The following is a 25,554-nucleotide window of genomic DNA, read 5'->3' as shown; positions in this document are numbered from 1 at the left end:
TGGAGTAGTGAGTGAAGTGTCAGCGGCCCGGTTCATGCCACTGGTATGTGGGGGCCCCTAATGTGTGGGGTCCTGGGACAGCCGCTCCTGTCGCACCTGCGTTAATCCAGCCATCATGGACACACATGAAGCAGCCACCCAAAGTTTATATAAGTCGATAGAGGTTACTATCCGTTTCAAATTATTTCTACTTAATATTTCAGCACAACATTTCTGTTCTGTGGGATTTGGCCTTCAATTTTCATTTCAGAATTTCCCAATATTTTTGTTCTTTCCAGAATCCCCTAGAATTTTTGTTCCATTTGTGCTTCCTCTTTCTTATACACCATATGACATAAAAATGAATAAGCAGCCTCTCCACTCCAACTGTAACGCTCAGTGTAGAATTTGCACAAATAGTATGCGCTATTCTTTAGCAAAGGAAAAACATAATGCTAAAGCTGGCCATACAACAGGACAACCAGCATCAGATCCGAATCGTCTAATGATTTCCCCAGCAGCTTCCCAGACACATGATAGATCTATGTATATAATTTCACATAAGATCTATTGTCAGATCTGCACCTCCCATCATATTGGTCAATAGCATCATCTTCAGAACTTTCGTGCAGCACCTAGATCTGAGGATCGACCTCACAACCCGTGGGCCCGTGCATCATACCAGAATAATACATGATGTGCACTAAAAACACACACAATGCATTGCACAACCCATTGAAATCAGGCGTTCAGGCCTAATATCGTCCTGATGCTTAAAGCTGTGTATACGGTGCGATTTGGTCACTGAGCAATTTTAGCTTAAATTCGCTCAGCAATATATTGCTCAGTGTAAATTGCAAGCTATACTGTCTCATTCTGTCTCTACCTCATTTTAACTAGAAATCACTGGTCGAGCGACCAGCAGTTTTTAGCCATAATCGGAGGAGCATGCTCCTGCGACCAGCGACCATGAAGGGCTGGCCGCGGGAGCGTGCTCCCGGCGATTTATCTCCTGTAGCCCATGAAATCACTAGCAATATGGTCGCTCAGCGACTTTCCAACCAAAGAAGCAGAAATGTATAATAGGAGTTGGCTAAAGTAATTGATGCTCCTTGATAGTAATTAGCAAGACTGGTTTGCTCTGGGCAACATCACTAATTTGAAAAGCTTTAGTAAATCTACCACAATACTGTATGTCTGTTTAGCTACATTATTTTCTATTACTAAGTATCTGTATTGTATACTGTAAGCACATGTGCAAGGGTGTCCAACTGATGTCGGCTATCGTGTGCATACTTCCACTATGTAACAACTCAATTACAGTATCACTACACTATTATTTATTATTTATTACGTTATTTATATAGAACACACATATTCTGCAGCGCTGTACAGAGAATATTTGAACATACACAGTCCCTGCCCCAGTGGAGCTTACAATCTATGTTCCATACCACTTGCACACACAGACATTCTAGGGTTAATTTGTTGGGAGCCAAATAACCTACCAGTATATTTTTGGATTGTGGGAGGAAACCAGAGTACCTGGAGGAAGCACACCCATGCAAGCACGTAGAGACTATACAAACTCCGCACAGTTAGGAACATGGTTGATTATTCGTAACCTTGCGAGTCCCCAAGATGCTGCCCTGTGAACCCCAGTCCGCCCCCCCCCCCCCCTCATTCGCACGGCCTGTGAATGCATGTTTAACATAAACATCCATTTGCAGGACATGTGGAAACACCAAAATCATTCGATGGTCGCCACCCAATGTGGTGAATGCACGCATATCTAAAGTGACTCTCAGGTCACTTAGATATGCATGCACACTCGACAGAAACTGGGTGGGCAGCTGAACACCTATGAAATGCTGGGCATTCACATGGCCGTGACTATCCGCCGCCGCCCCCCCACGCCCCCTGCCTGCAGAAATGCGCATGAGCAAAACAAAAACATTGAGCTTGCATGCGAGCGAATTAATCAGAATAACACTCTAAATCTGTAGGCAGTTGCAGCCACTCTCATCTATCCCCGACTGCCACCACTTGCTCCCATTTGTCGCACCTAATTTGCGGCTAGGAAACACCACGCTGTGATACAACCACTCAATGCATCTATGAGCCACGGGAGCGAATTAGAAAAACACGCATAGTGATGGAACCCTCCAATCGCCATGGGAGTCGCACGTGGCAATTGGCAAGGAAAAGATGAGCGCATCTACATCTGTAGGAAGTGCTGTGATGCAGCAGCCGCAGCTTTTTTCATAACAAGTTCCATGTACTTCATCTGCAACTTTTTACATATTTCAAACAAATTTGTGTGTGGTTACATCCACAGTACAGCATCTCCGATACAGACTGAGTGGTATTACACTGCGTCTGCTGTGTTTGGTGCTGCCTACTTGTGTCAGGCATCTTGCTCCGCATGGCATATTGAGGCATATTGTTTTTTTTTAGTTTGCTATGTACGGCGCTGCGGACACTTTGTGGCGCCTTATAAATAAACGTACTACTACTACTACTACTGAGGATGGTACGATTAGCAGTCAGAATTCCGACACCAGTATTCCGACTAGTCCCCAAAAGACCTGTGCCATAATGCCAACATTGAAGAAAATACAGACGCCAGAATCCTGACTGCTGGCATCCCAAACGCAAGTATGCAGGGTTGACTAGCATTAGGCCTGGGGTGTGTGTGTGTGTGTGTGTGTGGGGGGGGGGGGGGGTGTTTAGGCGGTTAGGTTTAGACTTAAGGTGCCCATACACAGTACAGTATTTCCGTGCATTTTGAACTAGATCTCATTGCACACAAATCGCATGCAATTTGCATTCAATGCGATCCGAAGCTAGTTTAAAAATCACGGGCTGCACAGACTTTATGTACTATGAGATGGGATGCCCGCGGGAGCAGGCATCACATCGCACAGCACCCTCGCACCGTGTATGGGCACCTTTAGACCTTCAGAGGTTAGAATGCAGGGCAGGAGGGTTAGTTTTCCGCTGTGGGGTAGGAAGGTCATGCACACGCACGGGGAGAGTTAGGTTCGGAGATTACCTGCTCCCTGTCGGAGTTCCCTATATCGGGATGCCGGAGTCAGTATTCTGACCTCTGGCATCCTGTACGCCGGTCATCCATATTCCGTGTGAGGGCACATCTCTGTGCAAGTTTTTTGCATGCATGCAATGCGGGAGCACATACGTCCTACTTCCATCCACGTCAGCATCCGACTCGGTACTGTAAGTCCTGTTACTGAGAATACATTTTCCTCCTCTGGTCACAGTACTTGGGCTATTTTTGCTTGTAATATTATTTTTACATACGGTACCAACTAGCAGGAAAAGACCTGATTTACTATCCCTAATTGTTATGGCTAAATGCAAGACATCCAGCTGCTGTCAACATTAATCAGGTCACCTTGTCTAATATTGTGTTGAATTAAAAACTCCTTGGACATACATTCCCTTCTACAATTTCAGATATGATAGACAGCACTATGGCCCTTATTCTGATCGATGCGGATATTCCCGCTTGCGTACGGGCCGCCGATGTTTATCTACTGCGCATGTGCAGAGGTCACTCTGCGCATGTGCAGGCGAATTCGCCGCAAGGATTCTCTATACGCCGCACAGGGGGCGTAGAGGGGCGTGAGGGGCTACTTATCCTCATTACCCTATGCATACGCCCCGCGTTTCATGGGCGTTCCCATGCAAACGCGGGGCGTATGCATGGTAATGAGGCCGTGACGCGTGGGTAAGGGGCGGGCATCTGACATCGCCGGATGTCAGCTGCCCGCCCCCATACAAGATTTCACACGGACAAGTGTCCGTGTGGTCTTGTGTTGCGGGACCTGGTGGAGCGTGCGGCCCTGCATTCGATGTTCGGCGACCATCGAATGCAGGGGCTGCTCCCACCATGGAGGAGGCGTATCCCCGTCCAATTTCATGCGGATCGCCACATATCCGCGTACGGACGGCAGGTGGCGATCCGTATGGAAGGCGGGGATTCGCCTGCACGGTTGCGGCCGCATATTCTGATCGGGCCGCACCGATCAGAATAAGGGCCCATATACCGTGTTTCCCCGATAATAAGACACTGTATTATTATTTTTTCTTGGTAGCACAAAACACCATAGGGCTTTTTTTGGGGTAGGGCTTATTTTAATTAACATTGACAGCATGCCCCTCAGTCCTGCGCCTCACCTTATACTTTGAGCACAACTGCCGCATTCCTTTCCTTTTCCTTCAGCCTCTCCACCACCGCCGCTCAGTCACTGAGCTCCCGCCTGTGTACAGTACAGACGCCGATCAGTTTTGGATGGTGCACGGTGATGTCACATGCGCATTGCATCCCTGTGACCGCTGATGCCAGCAGAGGCTTCAATGGTACCAGGTCTGTTACTGTAAAAGCAGCATCCATTTCATGCATGGGGGGGGGGATGGGCAGAGCTAGTTTAGCGCAGGGACTGGGGATATATATATATCTTATATATATCTTACACAGGAGAATATATATATATATATATATATATATATATATATACACACACACACGTGTGCGTGTGTGTGTATATATATATATATATATATATACACACACACACGCACACGTGTGTGTGTGTGTGTAAAATTCAACTAACTTCCAGAAAAAGCATAAGTAAGTCTTTGTGATATGAGTGGCAGTAGAGAGAATGTAACGCATCCTGCAGATAAAGCCAGGATCAGCATTCTGTCTTAGGCACCTGCAGAGAATAGTAAATGCCAATTTTCTAAGCACTAGGGCTCACTGCAGATGTCTATTGTCTCAGCATAAAACCTCAGTATCAGAGAATATAGCTATTATGATCCCATGGCATCCCTGGTAGAAGACTGTTTATTAGATGATTTTACATGCCTCAAGTAACCTTGTAAGTGACCTTATTCTAAATAGTCTTTATCTACAGTTCAGTTGCAATCAAGACACAGATAATATATTGATTTGTGTTTCATTACTTGCAATAAAAAGCTTAATGTATTATTTCATTTCATATATAGTATTGCATAAGCAAACCTTTTCAGTGTATGTCTTCATTCAAGCAGTATGTTAGTACTATTTTACTAGATTAACACGGGCAAAAATCGCTGGCAATATGGTCGCTGAGCGTTTTCAGCCTCCTAATGGTCGCTGGTCGGAGGATCACGCTCCTCCGACCAGCGACTTCCCCTGCCTCTTCTCCCGGCAGTGTGTCATTTTCATCAGTGACCATCTCTGGTCGATGATGAAAACGGGACACTGAGCAATATGATTGCTGAGCAATATATTGCTATCATTATATTGACAGCGATCATATTCCTCTGTGTGTACACAGCTTTACTCATCTTTCCCTTAAGGTGCCCATACATGGTGTGATGAACTCTGTGCTTTTAGTACTAGATTGCATAGCATCTAGTACAAAAAGCATACAATGCGAGGGGGAATGCGGGGGGTCAGTTAAATACTGTGTGGGGAGGGGGGGGGCGATCAGTGACAGCGAGCAGGCTGTACACACACTTAGATTTAATCAAGCGCTTGTATGTAATAGCTGTGCATGCCAGAAAATGAGAAAATAAAATTTTTAATAAAAATAAAATTAAAAGTAAATATAAAAATAAAAATAAATGAAAATAAAATTCAAATAAAAATAGACAAAAAAGTGATAAAATATAAATGCAATTAGCAGGTATTCACTTTGAATGTTTACATCTCCTTTTGGAGCAAGTGGAGGCTCAAACAATCAGCCACCATCCTTGACAAAGAGGCTAGCGCCTTGAAACGCGTTGGAGAGAGGGAAACGTGAGAACAGCACACCCGCCGCCACCGGAAGCACGGACTGCGACATCCGGTTTCGGATCAGTAGCGTGCAAACGGCGCAAGAAGACGGGGACGGAGAAGACGCCGATACCTAAGAAACATCTAAAGGAGAGGTAAGACTAGGGACAGATAGGGCTTCCGCACCCTCCCGAATATTACCTACGGCAACCTCCGGGCTACAAACCAACCCCGCTATTCCATCTAAGTGCGCTCCACGTATACAAACCCACGGAAAAAAACTCCACTTGCTCCAAAAGGAGCTGTAAACATTCAAAGTGAATACCTGCTAATTGCATTTATATTTTATCACTTTTTTGTCTATTTTTATTTTAATTTTATTTTCATTTATTTTTATTTTTATATTTACTTTTAATTTTATTTTTATTAAAAATTTTATTTTCTCATTTTCTGGCATGCACAGCTATTACATACAAGCGCTTGATTAAATCTATGTGTGTGTACACACGTTTTAGATGTGCCTTAAGATCCTATCCACGATCCGATCAGATAGGATCGTGGATAGGATCTTAAGGCACATCCGATTTGCATCCTATCTTGACTATATAGTGCAGATCTGCACTATATAGACAAGGCAGCCAAGACTTTCTGGCTTCCGATACGTGAACGCGCATCGGGATCGCAAGGGTTAAAACCCTTGCGATCTGCATCCGATGTTGATCCGATGCCGATCCGATGTTGACTATATCGTCAACATCGGAAAGGAAATCGGACCATGTGTACACAGCATTACACTCAAAAGGTCAACATGGGGGGAAGGCCAACAGTCAAAAGGTTGACATGGAGGGTTGACATGCCACGCTCAAACACACTATTTTATTCCACCGCAACACCCTAGTGGATGGTAGGGCATCTAATACCGCCTGTCGGCACATGTCAGCTAAAAGAAAAAAGGTGAAAAACTCATGTCGATCTTTTGACTGTCGACCTTCCACATGTCGACCTAATGTTTGTGTCGACCTAATGACCCTGTTGACCTAACGCCATATCGACCTTTTGAGTGTCTCACCTGAGGCCTGTTGTCCTTCAGTGGTCGACCTAATAAATTTCGACCTTCCTGTGGTCGACCTAGTGACCGTATATACTGTTTCTTCAGGAGGCTGCGCACCATGGCATTGTACATTGCTGCGTAATGCAACCTCCCGCAACTGATTCCCCCATTTAAAACAATGGAATCGGGGGAGCATGCCTATGCACACTCTCATGGATGCCGAATGGGATAACTTTTTATCAGTAAACAGTGCTTACTTACAGAGCCACCACTGCCTCCCTGAATGGCTGCCGGACTGTGCGAGATTTCAAAATAGCCACGGACCTGAGTCTGAATACAGCCTGACAGCCCAGCGCTATCTGCCCAGCTGTCACCGCTTTCAATTCTGCCCAGCTGGCAGCTGTCCTTGTACTTTGTTTAAATGCGGCAGCATTTCACTCCCCTCCATGGCAACGAGCATTTCACTCCCCCCTAGCAACAAGCATTTCACTCCCCCCTGGCAATGAGCATTTCACTCGCCCCTGGCAACGAGTATTTCACTCCCCCTTGGCAACAAGCATTTAACTCTCCCATGGCAAAAGCTTTTACCTCCCATGTGGCAATGAACATGTAATCCCCCTTGGCAATGAGTATGAAACCTCCATGGCAACAAGCATGACACACCCTCGGCATTGAGCATAAAGCCCTGGCATTGAGCATGTAACCCATGTAACTCCTCGCATCGAGCATGTAACCCCTGCCATTGAGCATGTAACCCCTGCCATGAGCATGTAGGTAAGTGGGACTTATGTGGCATGATATGTAATGGACACAGTGGCGTAGCTATGTTTTGGGCGCCCCCCCGCCATTAGGGGGGGCACCCCCCGTTGCCGCCCCGCCAAGCACCCCTACCCCGCCGCCCATGCAAACCCCCCCTCAATCCCCCACAGCCTTACCTATCGCGCTGGTCCCGGCGGCTCCGTTCTTCTGCTGGGGGCTGCGGTGCTATAGGTAAACCCCAAACATTATGCCACACACCATGATTCCAATTACATATTATACCACACACCCTGATGTCCTTTCAGCGGCGTAACTATAGCACCGCAGCCCCCGCCACCGCGGGGGGCGCTGTGCATGTGGGGGCGCCGGGGGCTGCGGTGCTATAGGTAAACCCCCCTCAATCCCCCCGCAGACTTACCTATCGCGGCTCCGTTCTTCTGCTGAGGACTACCAGAAAATGGCCGCCCCCATACAGCAGACAGTTTCAGAGAACTGTGTGCTATATGGGGGCGGCCATTTTGTGGTGGTCCTCAGCAGAAGAACGGAGCCGCGATAGGTAAGTCTGCGGGGGATTGAGGGGGGTTTACCTATAGCACCGCAGCCCCCGGCGCCCCCACATGCACAGCGCCCCCCGCGGTGGCGGGGGCTGCGGTGCTATAGTTACGCCGCTGAAAGGACATCAGGGTGTGTGGTATAATATGTAATTGGAATCATGGTGTGTGGCATAATGTGTAACGGGCATCACAGTGTGTGGCATAATGTGTAATGGGCATGTCACGGTGTGTGGCATAAAGTGTAATGGGCATCATGGTGTGTGGACACAATGTGTAATGGGCATTACAGTGTGTGGCCTTATGTATAATGGGCATTATGGTGTGTGGCTTGATGTGTAAAGGGCATTAAGGTGAATTACAAAATACAGTTGTGCTCATAAGTTTACATACCTTAGTAGAATTTGTGCTTTTCGGGCCATTTTTCAGAGAATATGAATGATAAATCACAAAATTTTCCTTTACTCATGGTCAGTGGTTGGATGGAGCCTATTATTGTCAAACACACTGTTGGGGCATTACAGCATTACAGCGCTTGTTATAATGTGTAATGGGCAATACGGTGTGTGGCATAATTTGTAGTAGGCATTGTGGTTAAACAGTGTGCATTGATTAAAGTAGCCTGACACTGTTTGGGCTTGGGGGGGGGGGGGGGGGGGGTGATCTGTGCGGCCTATTGGGTCCTTGTGTGGGCCTTCATGTTTTTATGTCACTGTGAGGTCTTCAGTCAGCCAATATAAACATGCTGCTGATTACAATGATGTGACTGTGGCTGTATCTAGCAGTTTCTGATGATTGAAATGACATGCCTATGTTCTGTGTGTGACTGTGACTCTGTCTGCATACAAAATACTATGTTACAGTGTTACTGGAGAAAACTGTAATGTACCATTTTGAGTGCCGATAAAGCCACAGTCACACACAGACGTTTGGCATTCTACATATACTAGAATTGGTGTACGTTCCTGTGCTAGCGGTATTTGAGCTGCCTTAATATGGAATATAGTTGAGTTGGAGTTTTTTAAAGGCGCTATGAAAAGTATGGGGATAACATAAAATATACAATGTAATAAGTATAAAATATAAAATGTAGAAGATAAAAGTAACAATGTGCTTGCCTGTGGAAAAAAAGAAGACAGTTAAAATTTTGAATGTATACAGCTCTTCTTTGAGTACTGTTTGGTTTTTGCGTTTGTAACGGAGGCTCCGGGGATTGGCGCTTGGGTGAAACAGACCTACACTTTCCCTACAATACCTTGCGGATGTCTTGCGGGGATGTCCGTGCAGGGCTGTCACTCTCGATGTTTCAGCGTCAGCTTCACCCGGCTTCTCCGTCCGATCGTGGTGACTGGAAGTTCGGGTAGCGTGTTTCCGGTCCTTCGTTCCACGCTCCCGGCAGTGTTTGTCAGGACAAACACTGCCGGGAGCGTGGAACGAAGGACCGGAAACACGCTACCCGAACTTCCGGTCACCACGATCGGACGGAGAAGCCGGGTGAAGCTGACGCTGAAACATCGAGAGTGACAGCCCTGCACGGACATCCCGCAAGACATCCGCGAGGTATTGTAGGGAAAGTGTAGGTCTGTTTCACCCAAGCGCCAATCCCCGGAGCCTCTGTTACAAACGCAAAAACCAAACAGTACTCAAAGAAGAGCTGTATACATTCAAATTTTAACTGTCTTCTTTTTCCACAGGCAAGCACATTGTTACTTTTATCTTCTACATTTTATATTTTATACTTATTACATTGTATATTTTATGTTATCCCCGTCATTCTACATATACTGTAATTCAATCATCAGAAGCTGCTTATGCATTTTAGTCACACTGTTTTAGGAATATGACACATTGGTAAAAAAAATTAGCATGCAAAGATGCTCAACGCTACTGAGTCATGCCATGTCATGGTGTGAATAGGAGGGCTGTTTAATGTGCAAGGATGCGAGATGTATGTGGACAAAACTGTAAATCTTTAAAGGTTAAAGGCCCATGCATACTAGACAACTTTGAGCTGAAAGCAGCTCAGTTTTCTTGTTTGAGCAGCTTTCAGCTGGAAAGATGCCCAGTGTGTACGAGGCAGCAATGAGCGGCGAGCACTGATGCACGTTCACACTAGGGAAGCCAATCCCGGGGCATTTTTTCAATCCTGGGATTTGGGATTGAAAAATGCTCAATCCCGGGATCCCGGGATTTGTTTTCCTAATAGAAAAACGCCCTGGCTGCCCCGCATTTACTTACATGCAGGTGCAGCTGGGTTACCGGGTGGGTGGATAGATGGGTTGCCGGGTGGTTGGGTGGATGGGCGGTCAGCTTCAGGAGCTGGGTTGGGGGACGGGTGGTTCATGCTGCTGCTGGCACGATGGCTAGTTGGGCGGGCGAGCGGCACAGCTTCATACTGCCAGGCGTGACCTGCCTGCGCAGCGTGACCTCTGATCTCGTCATGCTGAGAGGTCACGCTGCGCAGTACTGCTCTGCCGGATACCTGGAGAAGCCGGGCAGCGTCTGAGCCTTTTGGGGGGCCAAATCCCGGGATACCGCCGATCCTGATCCCGGATTGGCCATCCTAGTTCCCACATCATCGCTGGTATTACCAGCAGAAAGTCATCCACCCCTGGGAAAATCACTAAAACGGGCGAAAAAACGCTCATGCTGCTTTCAGACCGCAAAACCTGCTTTAGACCAGGTATTTAAAACGTTTTTTTAAAACGAGTCAGAGGAAGTTTACCCCCTTTCACACCACATCTAAATACCTGGTCTAAAGCAGGTTTGCGGTGTGAAAGCAATAGAAAAAACGGCTTCTGCTCCCCTGTGCAATGTGGCCGGTCCTGGCTCCAGGGGGGTCCCAACATCCTGACCACGCCACTACCCCCCCCCCCCCCCCCAATAAATTAATCCGTTTTGCGGGCAGCGTCTCTCCCCCTCGCCCCCCCCCCCCCAATAAATTCATCAGCTTTGCAGGAGGACCCGCGAGCAGCGTCTCTCTCCCCCCCCCCCCCCTGAATTTGAGCCTGGGAGCAGGACAGGAGCCGCAGGACAGGCAGCGTCTCTGTCTGGCGATACATACAGCCAGACCACTGGAGGTATGCACACGACGGGGTGGGGGTGTCCTCCCGCAAAACAGCACGGTATGGACACGGGGGGAGGGGGGAGAGAGGCTGCCCGGGGGGTCCTCCAGCCCCGCAGCACGGATCCTACCTGGGCAGCGCAGCGCAACGCAGGGGGTCCCTACAGTGTATGTTATATCAGTGGCGGGGTCCCTGCAGCGTATGGGAACTAGTAGCTGCAGGGACCCCGTCACTGATATAACATACACTGTAGGGAACCCCTGCCCCCAGCGCGATTATTCCCCTCCCTGCGCTGCCCAGGGGGGGGGGGGGGGAGGAATCCCGTTTCAGATTTGTTTTGACACCACCACTTTCTTGGCAAATGTTCTATAAAATTGTAAAAACGGCATAAAAATATGTTGAGCGGTTCCCAAGATTAGCCCAAAGAAGACACCTACTTTATTTCATAATACGTAGGGATTTTTTTTAAATTCAATATTCTTTATTTCATCTTTTTCATATAAAATTTACAAATGTCCCACAACATTACATTCACATTAACATACTTACTTACATGCATACATAAATAACATACAAAAATTTGAACATTTTGACGTTACCAAGTCACTCTATTGCGCCATTATTTTTCCGCCACCTGTCCCACTTATCATGAAATTTCTTGCGTGAATTTCTAGAGTACAACATATATTTTTCATGTTTCATCACCTCATTGACCAGTGCTCTCCATTTTGCAAGCGCTGGATGTTTAGTCGAAAACCACACCCGGGCTACTATTACTTTCGCCAGCGTAATTAAGCTAATAACATATGGATAGAGCATTGGTGAATTATCTCCCCCTATTTCCAGCCCCAATAGGCAGGCTCTAGGGTTCAATTGGGTGATTGCAGGGATTGTCAGTCTAAGATCTTCCCATACCTGCTCCCAGAAATGGTACACCTTTGGGCAATCCCACACCATATGTTGGAACCCTGCTTCTGGTGTAGCACATCTTGGTCATCTATTATCTGCTCTCAATCCAGCCCTATGCATTCCCAATGGAGTACGATAGATCCTGTGCATTATATAGAAGTGGATTTGCTGATATCTAACAGATGCCGTCGCATGCCTAATAGTTCCCAATAAATCTTCCCACTCCTCTACTGTCAATGGACCCACATCTGCCTCCCACTTTAATTTCAATCTTTCCAGTGAGGGTTGGTACTGTGTGTTATTAATGATTTTGTATAGTCTAGATACCCGACCTGTATTACCTATCCTCTGAAGCATTAACTTCATCGGTGATGGGGAAATTTCAATAGTGAGCCCACCGAATTGGCTTTGGATTGCATGCCATAGTTGTAAATACCTAAAGAAGTTCTCATTCAGTATACCATGTTCAGTTTGCAGCTGTTGAAAGGACTTGAGCCAGCCATCATTATATAGCTACCCCAGTCCCACTATCCCTTTTTGAGACCATATATTATCCAGGGACAGTTTCTCCAATTCTGGGTATTTTTTGTTGAACCATAATGGAGACTCTGACCAATTCATGGTCGACTGAAAATGTCTCCATATCAATATTGCTTGTCGAAGAATGGGAGATAATTTATACGTAGAAATACCCGACAGTAAAAACAGATTTGGAGAATCCCATTGTCCCAGTTGTTCCCTGAGGTAAGCCCGCAGCAGAGGATCATTTGAATTGTTGATCCAGCCAGCCAAGTGTGCTTCCTGCGATGCCAGATAATAAATTCTTAGATTCGGCAGAGCCAGACCCCCCTGCTCTTTAGAGTTGTATAATGTTTTTATTGCTATGCGCAGGGCTTTTTCTTTCCATAAGAAATATGTTATTAACTTCTCTATCCCTGAGAATACTGTTTTGGGGATATATATATAATGGTGCATTTTGTCAGACATATAGGTATTTTGGCTGAATTACCATTTTAAATATATTTAGGCGCCCAATAAGAGTTATCGAGAGTTTTTTCCATATGTGCATGCGCTCCTTAAATTCCGCTGTCACAGGATGAACATTGAGTTTCACATAGCGTTGTGGGCAGGGGGTTATCCATATACCTAGATATTTAATTTGCGAAGTCCACCTTAGTGGATGCGTATACTGGTGGTCCTCCGGAATATGTCCTGAGATGGGTAATATACTGTACTTATCCCAGTTTATGCGTAACCCTGAGAAATCTCTGAATCTATTCACCACTCTGAGCGTTTGTCTCAGTGATCTCTCAGCGTCTTGCAAAAACAGCAGCATATCATCTGCATATAGGGCTATGGTGTCCTCTATCTCTCCCATTTGTATACCTCTCACTTCCGGATCTGATCGTACTAAGCATGCCAGCGGTTCAACTGCCAGTGAGAACAGAGCCGGGGAGAGAGGGCATCCTTGACGTGTGCCCCTCTTCAAAGTTTGAAACATGCCCGTTTACCGAGACCCTCGCTACAGGTGTTGCATACAACATCTGAATCCATTTGATAAAGTGGGGTCCAAATTCCAATTTCCGAAGGACTGCCCACATATAATTCCACTCCACTGTGTCGAAGGCCTTGGCCGCGTCCAGAGACACAACCAAGGCCCCCGACTTCCGGCTCTGCTCCCTCTGGAGATGATAATACAGGCGTAGCAGGTTATGGGTCGTGGTTTTCCCTGGCATAAGTCCTGATTGGTCTGGGTGTACTATTGTCTCTATCACTCCATTTAGCCGTGTGGCTATCATTCTAGCCAAAATTTTTACATCTACATTTAACAAAGAAATGGGCCTGTATGATTCTGGAAGTAGAGGGTCCTTGTCTTTTTTTAGTATCAGGATAATTAATGCCTCTGTCATAGTAGTTGGTATTGAACCTCATGTTAAGAGTGCGTTAAACAGTTCGGCAAGATATGGAACAAAAAAGTCACCAAATTTTTTGTAAACTTCTGATGGAATACCATCTCTACCTGGGGCCTTAGAAGCCGGGAGAGAGGATATAGCCAGCCTCACCTCCTCTGTTGTAAATGTAGCCTCAAGCATCTGGGCATTTGCTTCTGAAAGAGGGGGCATAGTTACTTGACTTAGATATTCCTCTAACTGTTTTGTGTCCATCGTACTTCAAGAATCATACAGCGCGGTATAGTATTTCTGAAACACTTCCACCATCTCTATTGCCGTGTAACATATTTTACCCTGATGGTTCTTAATACTGGATATTATGTTGTTGCTACTTTCCTTCTTGGCCAAAAATGCCAGCTGACTGCCCCCTATATCTGTCTGGTAATAATGCCAATGTTTAGAGAATTGAAGCTGTCTATTTGATTTATTATATAAGTATTCCAGCCATTCACGTTTAGCATCTAGCAATTGAGTTCTAGCACTGATTGTAGCGGTGTTTATATATTCTGCTTCCGACTGCTGGTATTTACTCTCTAGATAGTTTTCCTCTTCTTTACCTTTTTTTTTAGTCTCTGTGATCTTTTTGATAAATGTTCCACGCATGACTGCTTTTAAAGCATCATGTTTGATGTTGATGTCATGGTATGATCTATTATCCTCTACATATCTTTCCCATTCGGATACTAGTTCCCTATCGGTTCCCATTACTTCTATCCAAAAGGGGTTTAGCTTCCAGGCCACCTCACCGTGATCCAGATTTAAATTTATTTTTAATATAATAGGGGAGTGATCTGAAATTCCCTGTGGCAAGTATTTGATCTCAGTGACCGCTGGAGTCAATATGGGAGATATCAGAGCCATATCTATTCTTGAAAAGGTATTATGTGTAGATGAGTAACATGAGAACTGCATTACCCCGGGGTTCCTTATCCGCCATATATCCACCAGTCCCATTTCTCCCACTAGTTTTGAAAAGGCAATGGGAAGGATATTATCCACTATAGACATTCTTGCACCGATCTCTTTCCATCTATCATTTGTTTTGCACATGACGTTGTTAAAGTCGCCCATGCATATCGCTGGGATTTCAGGATAGTCCGATGTAAATTCTAATAGGTCACACAGAACCTCATTATTATATGGGGGCGGTATATATACTGCAAGAATATATATAGGCTTGTAGTTTAGAATGGCTTTAAGAAACACGTATCTGCCCCTGGGGTCAATCTTACTCTTATCCACCCGGAAATTTACTGACTTCTTTACTAAAACTGCCACCCCTCTAGCATTTTAGGTAAAAGTTGAGTGGTACATTGGCCCTATCCATGGCTTTTTTAGCGCATTAACCTTATCTCCTTGCAAATATCCTTACATATTTGGGACATAACTAGTGATCTTTTGATTTTATTGTTAAGACCCCTAACATTCCAACTCATGAGGCTTAATCCCTGCGGTCGCCTAGCCATGTGTCAAGTCATAGGAGTGTTTACTTACTGCGCTTACTGTCCAATAGACAATTCTCTGGGGTATACCCCTGTACATGAGACCTTCAGTGAGTATAACATCAATGCGACACCCTCCATTCTTTTTAGAAAATCTTTGTAATAATCTCTTATACCAATTAAGAGAACAAACAATTACAACCTTGAATATGCACCATGTGACTTGGTTTACAATTTATTTCGTCATTTCTACAAACATATGCCCCCCAATACCCACCCTAACCCTCCCTGTATAACCTCAACCCGGAGGAATACCTAACTCCCTACCCGTGATAGCTACACTTACTATACCATACAGGGGCTATGAGAGCGAACTCCCACCTCTATCCTTAGCATACTAGTACTCCCTCCATCATTTTACAAATCCATTACTCTCTTCTCCCTGGTGGAGGGAAGAGAGAGAGAATTTTTTTTTTTTATCCAAGCATATATAAATACCCCCTTTCAATCCAATCAATGTTATTCCACATTTGCCATGTCTACTATATCATTTAGATCATAACATAAAGGGCAATGAGAAAGGCATAGCTATTAATGGATCACCGTCCTTAGTTAGCCTTCTTGGACCAATTATATAGTTGGACAATTTGGTGCTAGATCTTTAGAACCCCTGTTAACTGTTTATCTGGGCGGTGGCATTAATATCGCCCAGTCTGGGCCTATATCCTTCGATTCTAATCTTATCTTTATCCTGCCTGATCCACCATTAACATATATATATATTACGCTCAATATTTGAATAGAAAGGATAGCGAGAAAGACGGAGAAGAAATAAAGCACACTGCGATTGGCCTTGTTAGGCCCTATGTCTATTTGGATCTTAAATCTTGAATCCCTCCTATCTCTCTTAGATAGTTGGCAAACCAATCTTTTGTTGTCCCCTTATATGAAGGAATATATATTTCAGTTTAGCCTTAACATTGTCCTACGATATACACACATAGCATCACTTCTAGAACACTCAAAATTTGAATATAAAGGATAGTAAGAAAGACAGAGAAGAAGATAAAGCACACCACGATTGGCCTTCTCAGCCCACTTTCTGGTTATGTCCATGATATTAAATCTCCCAGATCTCTTTTGGGTAATTTAGCTAAACAAACATTAATGCCACCCCGTATTTACCAAATATCCTTGTTAGTTTAATCTTAACATTTTCGTATATATTCCGCAATTGACATATATATTTTACACTAAAAATATGATATATATAGGATAGTAAGGAAGACAGAGAAGAAATAAAGTACACCTTCTTGGGCCGTGTATCTGATTGGATCCTTAATATTAGATCCTCCCTTTCTCTCATATATAATTTAGCACTCAGAAATAGAAATATACAGGACAGTAAAAAAGACAGAGAGGAAGATAAAGCACACCACAATTGGCCTTCTCCGGCCCTCTATCTGGTTAGGTCCTTGTTATTAAATCTCCCATAACTCTCTTGGATAATTTAGCTAAGCAGACTTTAGTACCACCCCGTGTTCAACAAATAACATTTTCTTACATATTCCGCAATTAACAATATATTTTACGCTCAAAATATGATATATAAAGGATAGTAAGGAAGACAGAGAAGAAATAAAGCACACCACGATTGTCCTTCTCAGACCGTGTATCTAATTAAATCCTTAGTATTGGATCCCCCTAACTCTCATAATCAATCAAATATGTAAACATTAGTGTCAAAGTGAAGAATATCATTTTCTTTTTATAATATAACGCTCAACATTAGAAGTGTAGAGGTTAGTGGAAAAAAAATGAAGAAATATAGCACACTTCACTTGGCCTTTTCAGGTCATACCTCTAATTGAATCCTTAGTGATAAATACTACTTATTATTCAAAAACAAAAACACAGCTGGAAAAAGAAGAAACCTTAGTGTCCCCTAATGTACAGCAATATCATTTTTCGGCTTAACCTCGGCTTTATCTTGCGCCCTACAGAATATCACACTCAAATTTTAAGAAAAGAGAAAGGGATAGTAGAAAAAGCAGAGAAGAAATTAAAGCACACTTTGATTAGCCTGTTTAGGCCGTTATCCAATTAAGTCGCCATTATTCACCCATATTTCCTATAGCCCAGATAGGAAGTTTTTATCACTCAATGTTCAACCAATGCTATTTGACTTCAGCCTGTACCATCCTATAGTTGTCATATATGTGCAGGTATGTACACCTTCAATTGGGGCATCCTTTGGCCCTATATCCCATTGGCTCCAAAATTTTAGTTCTCTTAGTTGTACCTCCAGTGGAGGTTATGGGAGCGGTTGTTAAAAAAAAAACAAAAAAACAGCAATCTATATAATTTCTTCATCCCTTATTCTCATGTTTATGCAAAAAGTCTAGTCTAGTCTAGACTCCACCCATTTTTCAGCTTCTATGGCACTGGCAAAAAATCGCTTTGAGTTCTCATACACAATCCTCAATTTTGCTAGAAATATCATTGAGTATTGTATGTTTTTATCCCGCAGTTTGCGTTTGACCTGGGTGAAGGTGGCTCGATTCTTCCACACTTCAATAGCAAAATCAGGGTAGAGAGATATTGTGTGATTATCGTATAGTATCTCGCCTTTTGTCCGGGCCAAGCGCAACACAGTGTCCCTGTCTTTATAATGTAACAGGCGAGCTATTAGTGTTCTTGAGGGGGCGCCAGGCTTGGGTGTTCCTCCTGGTATTCTGTGCGCTCGTTCTACCGCAAATTGTTGAGAGAACACTTCCTTAGTGAATGTTTGTGTCAGCCACCCCTCAATAAATTTCCCTGTGTCTGTTCCTTCAGCACGTTCTGGGAGGCCTACTATACGGATATTATTCCGCCTCAATCTTCCCTCCATATCTGAGAGCTTAGTTTGAATGGATGCCACTTGCGTAGACAGATCTGTAACTTTATTTTTTAGAGGGATAGTAGTGTCTTCCAGCTGTGATATGCGAGTTTCTGTCTCAGTTACTCTCTCCCTCATTTTTTGTAAGTCTTGCCTCAGCAGGGAAACATCTATTTGCACTTGTCCAATCTTTTCCATTTCTTTTTGCTCAGAACTGGATATTGCTAGTAATATTTGTTGTGTAGATTGAGCAGGCTCACTAATGGAGCTCTCCAGTTCAGCATGCCGTGATGGAATACTAGGAACGCTTTGTGCTGTGGAGTTGCGTGAAAATGTTTCTAGTTTTGCAGCAGCAGCCGCTGCTGCAGCCCCTTTTACCATTACTCTGTTTTACAGGCGCACAATCTGAGGACACTGAATTTATTAGCCACTCGATTGATCTTGCACAGCAGGCAGTCAAATGAAGGAGTGGAGGCCGCTGTACCTCAAACGGACAAGATTCGTTAAACCCAGCAGGCAGCTATTAGGGGCGTGTGGGTAATGTGGTTAGACGGTTCTAGCAGCACTCTGTATTTCCCTCCAGCATTACAGATGCAAGACTCTAGGTCTGCGGGCGATTTATAAGGAGGTACCGTCTGCGGGCAGTTTATAGAGAGGCACCTCGAGCACACGGTTCCTTGCTCAGGCCTTACTTTATCTGTATGCCGCTTAGATGGCAACACCTTTCGCTTTAGGTACTCAATCTGACCATATCAGCATATACATCCAGGGCCACAGTCTGTTATATATATACTCTCTACTCCCGCAGTTCAAGGTAGCAGGAGATATACTTTATACAGTGACACAGTTCTTGTCTGCTACATTAACTCCTGCAACAGCTGTAATCTTTAAAGTGTTTTACTCATGGCCACCTCTACACACACTTCACCGCTGTGTGTATCCTGTGTCCCTTAGAAAGAAGGCCTGTCCACGGTCCTTTGTCTGTGCTGCTGCCACTGCTTCACTCTTTTGCACTGGTGCCGGGAAAGGTAGCGGTGTTATACTACAATTCCCTTGCTATCCGCCACGCCACTGCCCGATCCGCTGTTCTGCTGGCAGACTGGGTAGTCTCCTGCGGCTTCTGCTGCTGCACTGGCTGCCCGCAGCTACTTACGTGATTTTAGCGCCTCCGCTCCGGCCAGACATCCGGAGTGTGCTCTGCTATTCTGTCCCCGCCAGTCCACCATCCATCCACAGCATCCACGGTGTACTCGCTACCTCTGTGCATCAGGGTGAGTAGAAGGGATACACGGCTTCTATTGTCCCCGCATCTTAGCTGTTTTTTTGGGATTCCACCAGGGGAAAAAAACGGCTGGTTTCTCAGGATCTCATGGAGGGAGTTGCAGCGTGCTGCTGCTACTCCATGCTACACCAAGCCACGTCCCACCCCTCCATAATACATAGAGATTACTGTAACTGTATTAGTTATCAGTAGTTCACATTACCTGAGAATATGAAGCAAGAGAGAGAGAAACAGTAACTGACATTCTTGCTTACAGTATATTGGATTGGACATTACTGTATCTTTTGAAACAAATTGTTTTCCCTTTTTCATAATATACAGTATACCTTAAAGAAAGTGTATAGGATGAGCTTTGTATTATTGTACAATTTAGTACTCAGCTAGAGAAAGGAGATTGGGTTACAGGGTAAGGGAGGCATGGTTAGTATTGATATATAGGAGTGGGTTGGTAATGGGTATCAGTATCTAACCAATATCCTGGTCAGAATACCAACAGCTGCACCCTGACATTTAAAATCTTGATGGATTTTGGAAAGCAATTTAACCCGCATCTTAACCCATCCTTGATGCAGCCTAACCCTAATCAACCCCTCCCACAGACCCTCATCATTTCCTACATCATCCTAACCCTAATTCTCCTGCAGCATTACCCTGACCCTCCCAATAGTACCAAACCCTAAAACTATCCCTTACCCTAGCTCTTACCGTAGGGTCCTGTTTATAATTAGTAGTTTCCAGTTTGCCTGTAACTATCACTATGTGTCATTGCAAAATGAAGTACAATTGTTATTTACAATGTCATGGTGGCTAATTCTCCCAATCACTGGCAACCTAGTAATGGCAATGCAAGCATTGCTAAGGTTCGCACATACAGTAGGCTGTGAACCAACAAGGCTTCCTGAAGCCTCTCCAGTGGTAAAAGCTCTTGTCAATTCTGTCATCCCTATAGATGTCTATGTGAATGGCAGTCAGATCTGGTAAGTAGGTTAAGACCAGAGAAATGTACAAACTAATTCATTTCTTGAAGTCCTATGATAACCAATCTATGATGGAAATTGCCGTTTTGAGCTGACACACAATAAATTGGAAATTGGAAAGGGTGCAGTGTTGGACTAGATATGCAGTTCCTCCCAACATGACCCTCTCCAGGAGGGACAGAATGCTCTGTTTCTGGACTTTGCTCTTAATTAATGACTGCCATCACCTGTTTTAAACAGGTTAATGGACAAGAAAGGCATTTTACCACAGCTGATGGTAATCATAAATTAAGTGGAAAGCCCAGAAACAGAGCAATGTGTCTCTCCTGGAGAGGGTCATGTTGGGAGGTATGGTACAGTACATATCTACAGGTATGTAGCTTGTGGATTAAGGCATTGTTGCAAACATTATGCTAAATAATGTGTTTTGTGTAGATCCAAGTAATCAAACATTAACTTGTTTTACTTTATTTTTTTTTCCAGGCACACGGTGTGAAATAGAAATAGATGAGTGTTTGTCAAAACCTTGCTTAAACAATGGGGAATGTAAGGACCTAAAGGGAGACTTTCAGTGTGTGTGTCCTTCTGGGTATACCGGCAAACTGTGCGAACACAACATTGATGAATGCCAGAGTGGACCTTGCCAGAATGGGGCTTCCTGCACTGATGGAATTAATAGCTTCAGGTGATGACCCTTTGCTATAGTAAGGCTACAAACTCTGTGTAAAATTACCTGGAACACAGGTAATCTCTTTAGTTGTATATATAGCTACTTGTAGCGAGGGCAAAGTATACATTATATAGAGGTGTCTGAAAAAGTCCTTGGGCGAGATGCACTAATGGAGAGTGATAAACAGCCAGCCAATCAGCTCCTACCTGTCATGTCACAGACTGTGTTTGAAAATGTCAGTTAGGAGCTGATTGGTTGGTTGTTTATCACTCTCCATTTTATCACTTTTGAAGCTTAGTGCATCTGGACCCTTATATTAACCAATTCAGTTGGTCTGAGATATTGTACTAGTTCTGGGCCCTGAATCATACCTCACAACATGACCCACTCCAGCAGGGACAAAAATGCTCTGTTACTGGATTTCCCGCTTAATGTGTGATTGGTGTCACCTGTTTTGATCTGGTTAGTTAATAAGAAAGTAGTTTCTCCACAGGTGATGGTAATCATAAACTGATGAAAGTCCAGGCGTAGAGCATTCTGTCCCTCCTGGAGAGGGTCATGTTGGGAAGGACACAGAATACAGTATGTCAAAATATTACGTGTTGAATAGGGCTGGGTATACTGTATCGTGTTTATGATATCATAATTGTGATTCTTAAGTAACAGTCCCTTAGTGCAGTTTTGATAGAAGTATATAGATGCAGTGGAATATAATGAAATGCAATTATAATAGCAAAAAAGTTAAATAAATACACAATTAATATTCATTATAACCAAAAAAAAACCAGCCAAATAATTGATTTGATACCATTTTAAATTGAACGTTTGAACATTTAATTGAAAAAAGTTGTAAAAAAGTGTATATTCATTAGTTGAATATAATCAGGGCCGGTGCAAGGCATCTAGGCGCCCTAGGCAAACTTACAGCCCGCCGCCGAAGTTTCCCACTGGCTGCTGTAGGCCTGATGACCGGGCGACTGACTGACTACTGTCTGTCAGCGCAGCCATGTACACGGGCGGGCTCTGGCGGGGGGGGGGACCGAATAATTACTCACAAGCTGCACTTGTTGCTGTGGAGTCTCTGCAGCTGAGCCGGCAGCTTCGCCTTCTTCTAGTTCCTCTCTCCTCTGCGGACGCGACGTGCGTAGTAGCTTCCTGCTGCTGCTGCTGGCCAGGCCAGCTCACCACCGCCCTCCAGTGGCCGGCGCCCTAGGCAAATGCCTAACCTTGCCTAGTGGTGGCGCCGGCCCTGAATATAATGACTTATTGTATGAGCCAATTAGATGCATTCTTTAAAAAGAATAAATGGAATACATCTATAGATTGTAAGCTTCCAAGCAGGGCCCTCCTACCTCTATGTCGGTTTGTCACTACTCAGTTTGTCTTCTCACTTTTTCCAATTGGGAAGCGTAACGGAATATGCTGCTTTATATTAACAACTGTAAATAAATAAATAATAACAGTGGGCCAGATGTACCAAACTTCAAAAAATTATAAAGTGGAGAGTGATGAGCAACCAGCCAATCAGTTCTTAACTGTCATTTTTCAAAGCCAGTCTGTAGCATGGCCGTAAGGGGCTGGTTGTTTATCACCCTCCACTTACACTTCCACTATCCCTTTTTGAAGCTTGGTGCACCACTTTTACACCACTAAGGCAGAGTATTTTATTACTTTTACATATGTGGTTCAGAGACGTGTGTCCTTCTCTGCAAGACATTGTGCATTGTTTCTTTTGCAAACTATATGGACAGATTCTTATCATTTATGTCTTCAAGCATATAGACAAATTATTTGATTGAAATTAGTTGGATAATTATCTAATATGTGTGTCAGTCTGGGTGTTATGTGGCCTCTGAGTTGAAATAGTGCACTCTCTTACAGTATAACACCAAACTCCCTCACATTCTCATAATAATACTCCTTCCACACAACCACAATAACCCAGGTAATTGCTGGGTTAACCATAGTCACAGCTCGGTGTGAAAGGGTCCTTAATAAATAACCTGGGCCCAGTGACCTAGGATTCCAATACCGGTATCGAGCAGGGATGGTCCCTGGAAGAACTCATGATAAGGGGCATTGTAGAGAGGTAACCCAGATCATTCAATCTGGGTCTCAAATTCTGGCAAAGAGGAAGCCTCAACAATAGTCCAGGTCCAGCTTGTGGTGTAAACGGATTTAATGCCAATGTGCTCAATAACCCAGGCACTACTGGGATTTTGGTGTGAAAAGAGTATAATTCATGGGTATGGATCACTAGGTCACCAGCAAGTAAGTCGACATGACTTTAGGTCGACATGACTTTAGGTCGACATGCAGGAAGGTCGACATGACTTTAGGTACACATGGGTTAGGTCGACAGTGAAAAAGTCAACATGTTTTTTTCCGTCCGAAAGTTGACACAGTCATTATAAACAGTAAAATGTAGCACCGCGTCCCCTCATATGGCTCGCTACGTGCAGCATGATTCGGGCATGGTGCTCCCTATGCTCGGCCCACTATTTTATTCTCCCGCCACGCCCTAGTGGATGGTAGTGCATGAAATACCGCCTGTCAGCACATGTTGTGTGGACATGAACACCGAAACGTACCACCGCATCCCCTGGCATGGCTCGCTGCGCTTGCCATGCTTTGGTCACGGTTCCTCGCTATGCTCGGCACACTATTTTATTCTCCTACCACGCCCTAGTGGATGGTAGGGCATGAAATACTGCCTGTTGGCACATATCGGGTCAAAGAACAGTAAAAAAAAAAAAACATGTTGACCTTTTGACTGTCAACCTTCCCCATGTTGACTTAACGACCCTTTCTTTTTAACCCTGTTGACCTAATGACCCTGTTGACCTAACCCATGTCGACCTATAGTCATCAGGGCCGGTGCAAGGGATCTCGGCGCCCTAGGCAAACCTACAGGATACCGCCCCCCCCCCCCCCCCCCAAAAAAAAAAAACTTGCACCACAACACTTCCCCTGCCACTGAGCAAACTGGGATGCTCTGTGTGACTAACCTTACATTTATAGACTGTTATTTTTAATTACACAAAAGTGTGTAAGAATCAGGACAATTCCCATAGCCTATATCATATAGGCTATGGGGATTGTCCTGATTCTTACATCCTTTTGTGAAATTAAAAATAACAGTCTATAAATACAAGGTTTGTATAGGAGATATATATATATATATATATATATATATATCAGTGTGAATATATGACACAGTGACTGGGTTATTATGTTTTTATAAATTGTGTGTACAGTACTGTACAGCCAGGCTCAGCAGCCAGGCAGCACTGACTGGAGCCTGGAGCCAGGACAGCGGAATGCTGGGCGGGCGGGTGGCTTGGAGGGGGGCGGGCGGCGGCTCCTCCACCCGCCGGAGATTGCCGTGTGTGCCCGGCTGGTGTGCAGGGCTGGCAACAGAAATCTTGGGGCCCTGTACACTGATATTTCTGGGGCCCCTCCGCCCTTTACACCCCTCCCCCCCCCCCCCCCCATTGCTAGGAGGGATCCACAGCACATGTATACAGTTACCTAAACAGTACATAAACACTTATATACAGGTACATAGACACATCTGATATATAAAGTCACACAGACACATATATGCACAGGAATACAGATATGAATACGGACAAGATGCCAGCGGTCATCAGAATATCAATGCTAGCATCTAGATGTAGGGAATCCCGACAGGGGTCCGGTAAGCATACTTACCTCCTGCCTGCTCCCCTAACTCTCTCTTCTTGCAGCTGAACCCTAACCCCCATTCCCCTCAGCCTAACCCCATGCTTTTAAGTGCCTAACACAAAGCTTCCCTCCACATGGCATTACAACAAACTCCCTGCCCCCACGCAGCCTAACCCTAAGCCCCTGCTAGTGATTAAACACAACCCCCCCTCAGGCCTAATGCTAAACCACCCTGTATACTTTAGTCTGCAGGGATGTTAACCACATCCCTATGCACAGACACATACAGTACATAGTTACACCAACACATATATGTAGAAACATACAGTAACGCTGACACACACAGTACATGCACAGACACATACAGTACATAGTTACACCGATACATATTTGCAGTCACATACAGTACACACAAACGCAGACACATACATGCACCAACACATACAGTAGTTACGCCACACATAGAGGCAGACACATACAGTACATAGTAACACCAAATCATACATGCACGGACACATACAGTGCATATTTACTCCGACACATATATGCAAACTTACAGTACATAGT

At 44.5% G+C, this 25,554-nt stretch overlaps 1 protein-coding gene across 4 annotated transcripts in view; it reads left to right on the top strand.

The window, feature by feature from the left end:
• The window catches only part of SVEP1 (sushi, von Willebrand factor type A, EGF and pentraxin domain containing 1), a 323,106-nt gene that overhangs the window by 203,975 nt on the left and 93,577 nt on the right, over positions 1-25,554 (top strand). For all 4 annotated transcript variants that reach the window (XM_083183977.1, XM_083183959.1, XM_083183968.1 and 1 more), the window contains exon 24: positions 21,114-21,315. In XM_083183977.1, coding sequence (XP_083040103.1) covers positions 21,114-21,315 — 202 coding nt within the window. The remainder of the gene's footprint in view (positions 1-21,113; positions 21,316-25,554) is intronic.

Source organism: Crinia signifera, chromosome 1, assembly GCF_055691185.1.
Source record: "Crinia signifera chromosome 1, ASM5569118v1, whole genome shotgun sequence".
NCBI lineage: Eukaryota > Metazoa > Chordata > Amphibia > Anura > Myobatrachidae > Crinia > Crinia signifera.
Note: the sequence above shows the minus strand (reverse complement) of the source record. Positions and strands in the feature narration are given on the sequence as shown.